Source organism: Mesocricetus auratus, unplaced genomic scaffold, assembly GCF_017639785.1.
Source record: "Mesocricetus auratus isolate SY011 unplaced genomic scaffold, BCM_Maur_2.0 Super-Scaffold_100004, whole genome shotgun sequence".
Lineage (NCBI taxonomy): Eukaryota > Metazoa > Chordata > Mammalia > Rodentia > Cricetidae > Mesocricetus > Mesocricetus auratus.
The window spans coordinates 109,823,944-109,838,048 of NW_024429189.1; the positions used below are offsets into that span (position 1 = coordinate 109,823,944).

Here is a 14,105-nt window from a genome sequence, read left to right on the forward strand (position 1 = left end):
CTCTCCCATTTAGTCCTTCAAAAAAAAAGAAAAGAAAAAAGAAAGGGATGGAGAGAGAAAAGAAGAAAGAAAGGAAGGAAGGAAGGAAGGAAGGAAGGAAGGAAGGAAGGAAGGAAGGAAGGAAGGGGAAGAAAAAAGATCTAAGTTTTTCTCTTTTCATACAAGAGAAAGCCAATTAAAAAGCATCACCCGGGTTGATTTTAAATACATATTTACTTGGTTAATCTCTTTGGTGTTTATTTCTCTGTGCTGTGTGATTAAAGAGTTTCTTTTTTTTTTGTTGGTAGCTAGCTGCCTCAGAGACACACATTAATTGATTTATCTTGTCTTAATCATTTGAATTTATCATGTACAAAGGGTTTTAAAAACGCATTTGGCTATAGTTTTCATTAAGCTTACAGATATTGCAGGGGCCAAAACAGGCCCACATGTGATGTTGGGCAGTCCCTTTGAATCACACTGAGTCCTTACTTACCTTTCACATTTTCTTGCAGGCCCCTCGGTGGACCTTTTGTTAATGTCTTACATAATCCCTGTGATTCTATTCCCAGGACTCTTATAGTGGAGTTGCTATTACAGATCTTGCTTATCTCGTGACTCTTTTTCTAAGACTCTTGCTTGGAAAGCCATGCAATTTGTTCTGGGGCGGGGGGGGGGGGCAGGCAGTGTGGAGGGGGTTGACACATTGGGTTACCTCCTCCATCGTTGACCACTTACTTTTTGAGACAGGGTCTCTCACTGAACCTGAGCTCTCCAGTTGCCTATGCTGGCTGACCTAGACTGGCTGTCTCTGACTGCCATCACTAGGAATATAGTTGCCTGTTGCCAGTCTTGGCTTTTTCACAGGGATGTCAGGGATCCCAAAGCCAGGCCTCAGGCTGTACAAGCACTTTACCCACTAGGTCATTTTAAATGGTGATATTTTAATATCCTGCTGGGCACTCCCATTAATTATGATAGACCATATATTCCAAATTTTCAAGAAAGGAACCCAGAGGCAGTATAAATAATGATCACTTGACATATCTTCTGTAATATTTATATCACTTGCATTTTTCTTGCTGTAGTTTTGGCTACCACCTCCAGAGAAACTGACAAAAGCCATTAGAGGAAGCAGCCTTATCTTGTACATGATTTTACTAAGAGCGCCTCCATTTTGGTTTTTATTGTTTTGTTTCTAATAAATACCATTTATCATGTTTTGAAAGGTTTTTAATGCTTGCCTATTTATCAAAAGTGGAAACATCCTCATATACATCGTCTATGCTAGAAAGTGTGCTTATCTACAGGATCACATCGGGTTTGTCTCTTTCACCCGTTAACACAATGAAGCGCATTAAATTGTGAGGTGTCCTATACTAAAGTGATCCCCAAATTACTGGATTAAATTTTATAGCTGTGGGATTATCTTTTGTTATCCTTAAATTCAGTTTATGCATATTTTTATTTAGAAATTTAAGGGTCTGGTTAATTCCAATGCATGGGATTTTTAAAATTGCATTTCTAAAAATATTATTATTATTTATTTTTTAAAAATCTATATTCCTGAGAGGTTTTTTCTCCTTTGTTTCCTATTGGTCCGAATTTTCCTCAGGAACTGAAACAGGACTGGAAATGTCCTACAGATTATGATGCCTCTCAGCATCACCAACAGTAAGGAAGCAGCAGGCGGTTGAGAGGTCAATGGAGACATCTTTAAATGAGCTGAGCGGGGCAAGGGCAGGGAATGGGGCTCACTGGCAGTGTTTACCTGGCACACTCAAGGCCCTGGGCTCCGTCTTCCCACACTAAAATGAACTAACACGTAACTGAGACTCTTGGTTCTCTTTTGAAGCTGTCCTTGACATCTCAGTGTCTTTCAAGCGTGCTGCTGACTCAGGTTCCTCTCACTTCCTGGGCAGCCCTGCTCCTTTCTCCAACCTCTGCAGAGCAAGTGTCCACTCATCTCCATGAGCAAATGTGTTGCTGTAAATTTGTATGCAGTGACTTTCATTATTTAAAAACCCCTTCTTTACCTGTAACTACGCACTTTTATGGCTGATCTAGTATATGACAATGTTCTCTCTCTCTCTCTCTCTCTCTCTCTCTCTCTCTCTCTCTCTCTCTCTCTCCTTATTTTTTTTTTGCCTTTTAATGAGTTGGTTTAATTCAAAGTGACAGAATTCAGAGTACAACAAAGATGAAACAGCAGGCTCTGGTAGGATTCCAGACTGGGTTTACTTTAAATTCACAGCTGAGGTAGGAATTGCTGAACACTAGGACAATGAGCCATTGTATTATTCATTTTTTTACAAAAGTTTATTTATTACAATGTACAACAAGCTCCAAGATAACACTTCATTCTAGCTGTAGGTGGCAAAGATGTTATAGTAGGGAATCCAGATGTTTAACAGGCTCCAGGATGACACTTCATTCTAGCTGTAGGTGGCAAAGACGTTATTATGGCAGGGAATCCAGATGTTTAAATAGGAATGGAAGAGGGTCACCATCATCTCAGGTATGAGGAACAGCTTAGTTTTTGCCAGATTTCTTAATTCCACCTGTGCCCAGGGGCCCCTTCCCCACGGCCTTGGCTTTCAGCTCCTCCAGTTTCTTCTGCTCCTCCTTTTGTTTCTGCTTGAAAGCCTTATCTTCCTCATCCATCTCCTTGGCCTGCTTCTTGGGCTGTTTCAGGGGCTTCTTTTTGCCGCCTTCACGGCCCGTCATGGTGCCCACAGACAGCCCCTTCCCAGACCCTGAGCCTAAGCCGGAAACGCTCTCTCTCCTTATTATAATTCTAAGAGATTTGTCTATCTTGACCCATTCAGAGAACCAAAAGTTGGTTTCTTAACTGATGCTGCACTTTGGAGTGGGACAAGGAGATTTTCTTTCCTTTTTTTATCATAGTAATATTATTTCCTTGCTGCCTTTGAAGTTGTTTTTGTTTCTTGGGCTAACACCATGTTATTTTACGGGTAGTAAAAGCTACTTATATTTTATTAACATATGGTATTTGATTAAAAAGTCTTTGAATCAAGATTTGAATTCGTGTCCAGGCTTTGAAATGAGCTTCCATTTTATTCTCAAGTAGTCTGTAATTATTGTTTAAACAAATCTTCAAAGAAAATGCACTGCATCTGCTCTGTAGTTGCAATGTTTCCTAGAGAATGATTAAACCCTGCATCTTCATGTACTTGTGCATTGTCTGCCCTTCTTGTCCAGCCTGCTACTCAAACAGCAGTGCCTTCTTCTTGCTGCCCTGGTGATCTCTCCTTTCATCTCTAAGAGTCAGTGCTTGATGCGTTCTGAAGTTGTTGCTTGTGTATATGATGGCTACTTACAGGTTTGTAGGAGACCATTCTCTTCAGTGGGTATTCCTTTAAACAATGTGAAATGTCCCTGTTTCTCCCCCAGGTCTCTTCCCTCTGTCTCTCCCGACAGCCAACATCACCAGACCTGTCTGAGGTTGCTCTCCATTTGTTCACAGGATCCTTTCTCTTGTTTATCTGTCCTTTGATGGACAGTATTTGCTTTGGTTTATCCAGGGGAACAGCATTCATTTTTCGTGGGGTACCTAAGTAATTCACATGGACTGTGTCCACTCACTGTGTGCACCTGACATCTTCCTTCATTTTAACCTTAAGTATTTCATGCTCTTTCAGTGTTCCCTTGTCCTCTTTCTGGTTCTTACTAGAATAATTGAATATATTTCACACCACACACACACACACACACACACACACACACACACCACAGAGTCTACATGTCTTCAAACTGAATTCAAGAGTAACAGTGTATTTCCCTCTCTGACTGCAAACTGAATACCATTTTCTTCTGACACAGTGTTTCTAAGGAAAAAGTCCAGCCCTAGAGGCACCCCATTTGATTCTCCCTCCATTGTGCTTTCTTTATAATAATACTGAGTAGTCTGCCCAGGGTCTTATGCCTGCTGGGCAAGCACCCTTCCCATGAATATGTCCCCAGACTTCCTTTTCCTTTTAGTTGGAAACGGAAGTCTCACTAGGTTTCCCAGACTGCTCTTAGACTTACCATCCTCCTGCCTCAGCCTGAGGTTGTCATCCTGTGCCCCTAGGTCCGGCTCTTCCTTCCTTTACACTGGAGTTTTCCTTCTCTTAATTCTTGTAGCACTTTTCCTTCCTTCTAGAATTTCAGAAATTCCATGATACTGCATTTTTCTAATAATCTTGACTGCCAGTCTGTGAGAATTCCCAAGGTAAAAAAATAAAAGTTTTCAGCAAATTAAAAATTCCATGCATGTTTTCCTTCATCTCCTGTGTCCCCTCCTCCTCCTTCAGCTCTTATTATAAACTACTAAACACTCCAGGTCTCATCTCAGCACTTCTAGCTTGTCTTCTTTTGTCTTTCTCTTTCCTCGCTCTGTCAGAGTTCATCAAATCACCTTCCTACTTATTAGTCTAGCTTTTAACAGTACGTTTATTGCAAAATTAAATTTAGGATATTTGTGTTTGTCAGCTTTCTATTACTTTAACAAAATATTGAGTAATTATTTAAAAACGAGGAGAGGTTTCTTTGGTCCACAGTCTCTTGGTGGTGCTGCTTTGATCCTGTGATGAGATGGTGAATTGTGGAGGAAACCCATTCACACTTGCTGTCGAGAAAGCAAAAAGAGACACTGAAAGAAACTAGGGCCCCAGTCTCCCCTTCAAGAGTATTGCTCCAATAACATAATCTCCTCCTATGAGAGTCCCTGACCCCTACAGTTTCTACCTAGTAGTGCCACAGACTGGAAACCAAATAATGACACACAGCTTTTGAGGGACATTGATTATCCAAACTCTCAAATATTTATTGTGAGCCTTTCCCCGTGTTTCTTTCCTCACAGCAAACTGTTCCATTACAGCGGTGGAAAGACACCCCTCAGATTTCACTATCCAAAATCATGAAAATCTTCTCCTAATCTTTCAGTGGCTTCTGTGAAGGTCACACTTGTATTCAGGTGTTAGCAGGGAATTCAAGATGCCAGGCATTGTCTTTAATGTGGTACATATGTTTACACAGTAAACCCAAAGCCACTCTGTGAGGCTTAGACATGCACAGCCATTACTAGCAATGATTCACACACAAGAACATAGACCCTGGTTGCTGACCCAGTCTGTCTGACTCCAGAGCCAGGAGGGCGCTACCATCACACATTGCCACCATTTGTTCTTGTACTTAATTGGTATTCTGTTCCAAGCTACTTCTTCTGTCAGTAGCTGTATCTGTAATTTTTCTGGTATCTGCCTAATTTTAAAAATGAAAACGCATGCATAATGATAAGAAATGTGGTTATGTCCTTGCCCCTCCCCAAATTAGGTTAGGTAGTACCACCAAAGAGCCTGTCCCACACTGATACAGGCACAGGCTACAAGCCATGCTGGTCTCTTAGGACCTGGTGACTGTCTAGTTTACCACTCCAGCCTCGGAGGCTGGTGCATAGAGGTGTGCCTGCCAAGAAACAACAGAAAGGCTGTGTCTTAGTTACTTTTCTATTGCTGTAACAGAACGCCATGACCAAGGCAATGTATAGAAGAAAGCATTTAACCATTTAACAGGAGTTTACAGGTTCAGAGGATGATTCCATGACCATCATGGTGGGGAGCATTGAAACAGTCAGACAGGCGTGGAGCTGGATCAGTAGCTGAGAGTTCACATCTAATCCACAGGCACCAGGCAGAGAGAAAGCTAACTGGGAATGCTGTGAGCTTGGGAAACCTCAAGGTCCACCTCCCCCACCCAGTAACACACCTCTCCCATCAAGACCCTACCTCCTGATCCTTCCCAAACAGTCCCCGCTGGGGCGGGGGAAGCTTGAGGCAAGAAATCAAAAATGTGAGTCTATGGGGACCATCCTCATTCAAACCACCACAAGCTCCTGAGTGCACAACAAAAGCAAGTGCCAGAGACTATGAGAAGGAAATGGACAACTCTCAGAAGCTCTCAACAACTCTCAAAAACAAAGTGAGATAATCAACTATATCAAACATAAATCTCAGGCTCTACGTAAAACTGAAAAAAAAACTGAAATGGAAAATAAAAACCACGTGCTGAGCACCTACAGGTGACCTTTGACACACTCCCGACACTGTTCAAATCTTTCTAGGTTTCACTCTACTCATCACAATGCCATCTGTGTATCTTCCAAAAATTCTCCCAGCCTAGGCTGCCAAAGGTGGACTTGAGGTTTTCTAGCACAGCCACAGAGACTATCTTAAATGCACATGCCTTATTATTTCGATACAATTTGGAGTAGAGAGGAGAGAGCACTAGAACTCACTCACGTCATCACCTTAGAAATGAGCCTGTATCTCTGACAGGTTTGTGCTGCTGCTGTTTTTAATTGGTAGATATAGTTGCATATGTTTTTCATTTGCAACTTGATATTTGGGGATGAGCATGCATTTGTGGAATGTGATGCTTCCCAGAGCTTGAACCTTGGCAGGAGGAAGTTAGGGAGATGCTTGTGGACAATGAAAAATTTTCAGTTAGAAGAAATCTATTCAATACATCACTGTACGACAAGGTAACCGTTGTTAATGACAACAGATTGTGCCCTTGAGTTGCTAAGAGTAGATTTTAGGTATTGCATATTTTTAAATGTGTTAGCATATTTTTTAATCATCAAGAGAAGTGTGGGAGGGATTTTTTGGTGATGTTTCTTCAGTCCTAAAGTGTGTGATTTCAGTTCTGCTTTGAAAAGGTCAGCACCAGAGCCATCTGTGACAGCTCCTAACAAGCTACTGTGTGTTTTAAGATATTCTACCCCTTGCTTCCAGAGACTATGTATTTGCTTTGTAATGTCTGATCTATCGCTGGCCAAGGATCAGCAAACAGGAAGGGTAAGCTAGGCTTAGATGAGACCAAATTGGGCCCCTTTGTATTTATACACTTATTTATGTACTTTAAACGACTAACATGGCATGAGAATTTCTTCAACTACATAAGCTATGGTGATAGAGTTATCTTTGAACAGAAACTTTAGTAAACTGAGTATCGTATACAGTCTGAAGAATCAAGCTCAAACTTTCAAAAGGGCTATTTACATTAAAGAAATAGCAAATAGGTCCTCAGGGTGGAGGGGCCTTAGGACAAGGGGCTGAATGCCAGGCAGATTCAGAGGGACCAAGTTACATGGTGGACCTTGGAAGCCACAGCAGGGTTTCCTTTGTAAAGACACATTTACAAAGATTGTCAGTTCAGAAGGGTCATTGGGCAACTCTACTGAACCTCAAGAGGAGATGCTAATGTCATTGAGTGTCTGGAGCTGTGGTTGGGTTGCAATATCATTTCTGAGTGTTGTCTGGGGAGCTAGAACTCCCCATGGCTGGATCCAGATTGGCCATGACCATCATCTCTGAGTCAGCACTGCCTTAAGTGCTATGTACTTCGATCTGCAAGAGAGACTCCTCCTTTATGGTCTCTCTTTCCCAGTCTAGAGTCTCCCAGGAGCCCAGCCCTTCATGTAGAAACTACAAGTCTGGGCTATGGATTTTCACGTATTGTTTCTTGAAGAATTAACACTGTTACAACAGTACTATGAATATCATTTAACAATATAAAATAATGTCATTCAAAGCTTGTTTGTCGTGGCTTAGTTAAGATATTTTCATCAAGGGTTTTGTTCATATTCACTCTCAGTATGCTCCCTTATCCCTAATTCCCACTGATGACACCTCCTCACCTCAAATTGTGTCCTTCTTTCTCATTGAGAGCATGTGTGTGTGCGTGAGTGCATGCATATATGTGTGTATAAAATCTAGATCTTTTTCATACAAGATAAAGCATGAGTCTCAATCCTCCCGAGTCTGGCTTATTCCACCTAACATGATGATCTCTATCCATTATCCTGCCCCAGACATATTTTATTTTTATTTCATGGATGCTTATGTGCCATATTTGCTTTATCCACCTTCAAGTGCATTTTATCCAATTTAAACACTACCACCTTTGGTCTTCTGTATGTGTGTCTATGTGTATGTGTGTAGTATATGCAACACATGTGAACATGCATGTCCCCTCATGCACATGAAGGCCAGAGGAAGATGCCAGATATCAGATGTCAGATTTTCTAGCAGTTTTGTCCTTCCTTTGAGATTGGTTCTCTTGTAAAATCTAAAGTGCATCACTTTTTATTCTGGCTTGTTTTGTTGTGTTGTGTTTTCCTGGCTAGGTTTGCAGTCAACATACTCCTTACACACACCCAGAGATGGGGTTATAGGAACACATGACCATGCTAGGCCTTTTATATGGGTGTAGGGATCCAAGCTTGCGTCTTTTTGCTTACACAGCAAACTATTTCCCACTTAGTCATCTCTCCAGCCCCCATATCCTCAATCTTAAGATTTTTAACTGTCATTTATTCTTAGACCATCTAGAAAGTGATTTAAAATGATTTTCCTTTAATCAGACTCTATGAAGAAGATGAACCATGCTTTCTAAGCTCCTAATGCTAGCACATACCTTTTTAATGTCCTTGTGGACAGCTCCCTGGAAGCAGGTAGCTTCCGTCAATCATCTACCCCTTTCCTCTGGAGACCTTTCTGACAGATGTTTTTCTCTATTGGTTTGCACATTTGAACTTCTCTTTTCTAATTGCCTGTCCTTATGATACTTGTTGTCCTGTCTAAAATGTAATGTTTTATGTATATTAGCTTCATGTATGATACTCATCCTACAGACAATCTGCTGTTTAAGACAGCATTAATGATTTAGCTAAATTACAATGCCTGTTCTCCTTCTTTGTATAAGCTCTGCCATGACTTGTATCATTTTTACCTCTCCACCCTGATGGTAGATAGTCTCTTAATTACCTCAAATTATATTTTAACACATGATCATTTTAACCCAGCTAGATTTGTTTTTGAAGTTTGTCATAAAACACCCTCCACTTGCTAAACAAAACACCCTTTTCTCAATACAAGGGTAGGTTTCTGGAGTTCATGTCCTATTCCATTAAACCTTTTCTTGAGGTGGTCTCTCAATATATTTTGTCTGTGTAGTGTGCATTCATTCCTGGCATCTTCCTTTACTTCAGCTGTGCTCAACAAAAACCTTGCTGCCTTTCCTCATGCATTCATTCTCTCAGAAGAGTTCTGGAGCAACATTATCCTGTTTCAAAACTCCATCCCTTGGGGCTTGGAACCGCATCACATTTCCAGACACAGAAGGAGTTGCAACGATGCTAGGTACCACTGAGCAATCACATTTTCACACACAGGTGGAGTTCTGGCGATGCTGGGTACCACTAAGCATTCTTCTACTTTTCTTTCCTTCTACAGCATCCATGTCCTACTCTTACCCTTCCATTCTGGAAGGATTTCTCCAGTCCACTTCTCCTTCACTAATCCAATTTTCCTCATAATTTAGCATTCTTCTGAAGTGGCAGTTTTAAGCTTCATAATTCTATGTTCTTTCTGCAGTCCTTATTCACATTAGAGCATTTTCCCTGGGGAACTCTCAGTCCTGCTCACAGATTTCACTGGAGATGAGACAAACAGCCACTCCTCCTCCTGTTCCTAGCTCCGTCTATTTTTGTGTACAGCATCAGCTCTCTGACTCTGGAGCAACAACCTGGTCTCTTCAGTGTCTAGGCTGCCTGTTTTCCCCTCAGGGGCAATCTGGAGAGAATGACTCCTGCATACTTCAGGCCCAGAGAAAGGAGAGGGGTTGGAAACTGATCCATTCTCGCTTCATTTCACCTGCCCAGAGGCCAGTGGAGATGCAGTGACTGGAGGGTGCCTACCCCCAGTCCTTGTGGCCCCACAGTCTACATCTGCCCTCATTAGACGCCCACAGCTCCGTCTTCCCAACACAGCATAGTCCAGTGTCTGTGCAGCTTCTAAATGACACTGGTAAGATTAAGATAAATCAGTGTCCCCAGGTCTGTGACAGGCATGCCCGGGCTCTGTGGAGGTCCCTTGTTCTCTGCAGAGTGTGGAGGAAATGTAGCTCTCTTCCAGGTAAGGAGCCTGGCTCTGCTTCTCTGTCACGTACTGTCATTTTCACACACATTCAGAGGCTGAGGTCTTAACAGTAGACACCCCACACCCAAGGTGTTAGGAGAAAGGAGAACTCTGTGTTCTGGATTGATTCTGGAGTGGAGTTCTGTTCGGGAGAGGCACAGGGTCCTTGAACAGCCTCCACTGATGCCACTTTGGAACTATGGAAGTGGCCCAGTGACATGAGTGAAGGACGCCAGGAAACTTAACAAAGACATCATCAGTACTGCTGTGGACAAGGCCTCCGCTCACGTAAAGAGACATTTGTAAACAAGCCTCTGGAAATCAATGTGAAAAGCAGAGCTCCCGGCACACAGACTATGGCCTGGAGGATAAAAGAAAATCGAAAGGCATGGGGCAGCAGAACCCACGGAATCGACAATGGTAATAAACTGTACTCGGTGTTTATGTAATAACTAGGCTGTCCTTTTAGATTTGTACGTTTATTTGTGTAATTATTTGGTCAGTGTAGATTTTACCTGATTTGCTCCACAACGATGAAAATGGTGCTGGTTTTTCCTACTGGTATGTCCCTATAATAACATCCTGGCATGGGCCAAGCACTCAACAAATATTTGTTTAGTGAATAGGGAAAACAGTTGCTAGTTAATAAGCAGTAGAATTATCTGATAATGTACGCAGGGGCTACTGTAGGAACAGTGGGCTAGCTTTTTCTAATGACATAGTCTACCGGGAAGCTCTGTTTTGAAATTGTATATTTCAGTCCATTTACACATCTTTTTATCTCAAAGGCTGTGAACTGAATGCTATACAGGCTTAGTTGTTGCTTCTGAGTTCTTAGGCAATTCAGTCCTTAGTTGATAGGCCATGTACCACCAAGACCATCCCCATGACTCGGTTTTTCCAATCACAAAATACAGATGATAGTAGTGCCCAAACAGAGGGCCAAGTGAGTGCTAAGAAAGATATGTGTGAAATACTTGAAAGGAGCTTGGTTCATAGCATTCAATAAAATGTATTTGTTGCCAGGTGTTGGTGGCACACGCCTTTAATCCCAGCACTTGGGAGGCAGAGGCAGGCAGATCTCTGTGAGTTCGAGTTCAGCCTGGTCTACAGAGTGAGTTCCAGGACAGCCTCCCAAACAATACAGATAAACCCTGTCTCGAAAAACCAAAAAAAATGTATTTGTTATGATAAGTATCACCCATTTTACTGATAGCAAGCAGCAAATGTTTTGTAAAATGAAAATAGTGGGAATGGAAGCTGCAGTGCCCAGAAATTATAACAAGGGTGTGAGCAGAAAAAATTAATTCCGCTCTACCCCTCCTGATACCTGCTGTGCTTTGTTCTGTTGAGTCTGTTTCTGCATGAGTCAAGTGTCATAACTCAGTGCACCTGAAAGTGCCACAGCTCCACTCAGCCCCCTGGCACCCGATCTCCTTTCCCAAGCCCAGTCATCCTCTCCATGCATTCCTGGTACCGTTTTTGGCTTCCTATTAGTAGATATGCAAAAGGGAGTACAGTTTCTGCTCCATTGAAAAATAATTATACCAAAGCAACCCTCTCCAAAATGTTCCTATTATTACATATTAGTTTAGAAAATGTCGCTATAGTCCAGGAGTTCAGGGACTGTTTTAATAAATAACACTAAACAGTTGTCTATATCCCAAGACTATTGGCATTTTAAGCATAAATGGTTGTGTTGCATTTCTGAAAGAAAACAGGCAAGCTGTTTGCAGTTTTTTTTTAAAGTTTTTTTCCCTGGGGCCTCTAAATAAGTTTTCTGAGAGGATGAGAGCTGACAAATGCTCTCATAGGGCTAAGCTTGGAAAAGGTGGAGTGCATAAGATAGGAAAAGGGCTTGGGAATAAGAGAGGACTTGCAGGTGTGTCCCTGTGACAGGATAATATTGGGTCCATGGTTTTGTCCTCCCAACATCAACTTGGCCATATCCCAGTCATGTGACTTAATTGGTGTTTTAATTCTTTGCTTTAAATTATGATTCACATGTAATAATGGTAGATATTTACACACATTCCTTTAAACATGTGTACAGAATGTACTGGTCAAATCAAGGAATCTCTATATTCTCATTTCTTTACACATTCAGCCTTTGAGCTCCTCTCTTCTGCTTCTCCATGAACATTAGAACATATCACCGCCACCACCACCACCCCCACTATCACCACTATTAACAACAAGAACAATAACATCACCACCAGCATCAAAAACAATAACACCATCACCACCACCATCAACAGCAATAAGACCACCACTACCACTATCACTACCATGAATATTACCAGCACCACCACAACACTGAACTGGAACCCAGGACCTAACACATGCTAGGAAAACACTCCACCACTGACCTCTGTCTCCAGCCCTCTTTTGACTTTTTTTATTTTGGAATTGTTCTCATTGTGTTGCCAGGCTGGTCTTGCACTCATGCTGTAGCTGAAGAAGGCCTTAAATGTGTAACCTTTCTACAAAAGCCTACTTAGCAGCTAGGATTACAGAGCAGCTGGAATTATGGGCCTGCATCATTAGAACCCTCTAGAACCTTGGCCTTATACCAATCTCCTAAGTCCTGCCCAGCCTGTAGACATCACTACTCCATATTCATATTGACGTTTAGCTCCCACATGTGAGAGAATACATGGTTTCTTCAGCTTTAAGATGGGGATAATACCAGCTCCTACCAAGGGTCATTGTGGAAATATAATTAGAAAAACTAGAAACACATAGGTCAGCCAGTATGTTTTCAGGCAATAAAGCTTAAACATAAAATGAACGCAGGCTACCAATGTATTTTTTCCTATTTTAATTCTTTGTTATCTCATTTTATTTCATTATGCCATTTAACATGACGTCTCTAAGAGTACGCCATCATTAAAGCTCTGTTAAATAAATAAATAAACAAGAAGCTTTATTAAATTACTAAATGGGTAATTAATCAAACCATAGCAGGGTAGCAATGGGCCATGTATACAAACACTGAGAAGAATAGCACCATGATTAAGTTGAACACAATGCATTTTGTCACTGCTGGGCATTCTCACTGTAAATGCCACCGTCTTTTCTTAGCTGGACGTTTTTCTGCAACTGTGTTACTTCCAGAATGAGGGCAGAATTTTCAAGAATGGTATTTTGGTACTAAGGACTGAATGTATTCAGACAGACTGAACAGGGCTTTCTAACACAATCATATGGACAACGCAGTCCTATCTTCCTTCACCCAGAGGACTGGCAGTGCAGTCTGCACAAGGGTTATGAGTACAGCTTCAGCTCTTTGGTTGTGTGCTTGTTTGTAAGGAAGTTGTTAGGCTATGATGATTTGTTTCTGGTTCAGCGTTGACCCTGAATATGTGAGTGTGGGAAGAAAAGTCATACAAATAAGGTCTTTGGAGAGTAAGCCTGTGAGCAGCCTGCAAGCAAGTGCTGAAGCTGCCTAAAGAGAAGCGCTCGAGTCCTCTAACAATAGATGCCCGGAGCAGGAGATAACTTGATGTATCTATGTTTTAAGTTTGAATTGGCAATGGATTATATTTGGGGCAGGGATTAAATCAGGTGGAGTGCTAATGAAAAATGGGAGAGGAACACTATTACCCAGAAACAGTGGCTCAGGGAACTCCATCCCCCTCCACTTCCTATTATCACTCAATCTGGTTTAACCATTGGGTTTATTAATAAAAATGTGTTTTCAGGGATTGAAGAATCTTCTTTATGCCCTTTATAAAGAGCTCAGAATAATAAGCAATGAAATATATAGAAAATCTTTCAAAATTGGTAGTTCTCCTAAAGCAATTAATGCTAGACCCATTTGTTACTCTTTTGCCTTAGGTCATAAAGTGAAAGAAAAAAAACCTCTTGAAATTATATTGATATTTTTAAAAATCTCTGAAATATAAATGGCATATCTCTCTCATTTAGGTATCTAATTTCAAGGGGGAACAGTCTGGATGTGGTAGAGATGATGTGAGGAGCAAATTTGTTTCACCATCCTATCTACCTAGAGCAGTCTAGAAATGACAGTACCAGTCACATTAAGTTGCAAAGTTACTCCATCTTTTAAATTATAATTCCCAAAATCATACAGAGTAATTTCAGTGACTTCGACTTATTTCATTTGGGTAGACTCTTTTG

General features: G+C 41.4%; 2 protein-coding genes across 2 annotated transcripts in view; one reads left to right on the plus strand and one right to left on the minus strand.

Annotated features, from left to right (window-relative positions):
• Nucleotides 1-14,105, plus strand: part of Pcsk2 (proprotein convertase subtilisin/kexin type 2) — a 233,455-nt gene that overhangs the window by 71,660 nt on the left and 147,690 nt on the right. The window lies entirely within an intron of this gene.
• Nucleotides 2,284-3,493, minus strand: LOC121140543 (translation machinery-associated protein 7-like). The gene has a single exon (XM_040746399.1). It carries the CDS (start codon nt 2,704-2,706, stop codon nt 2,512-2,514), a length of 195 nt encoding a protein of 64 aa, XP_040602333.1. The 5' UTR covers nt 2,707-3,493; the 3' UTR covers nt 2,284-2,511.

Bases quoted from the DNA above. Each gene is read 5' to 3' on its own strand.
- LOC121140543 (XM_040746399.1), bottom strand. From the start codon at position 2,706: ATGACGGGCCGTGAAGGCGGCAAAAAGAAGCCCCTGAAACAGCCCAAG.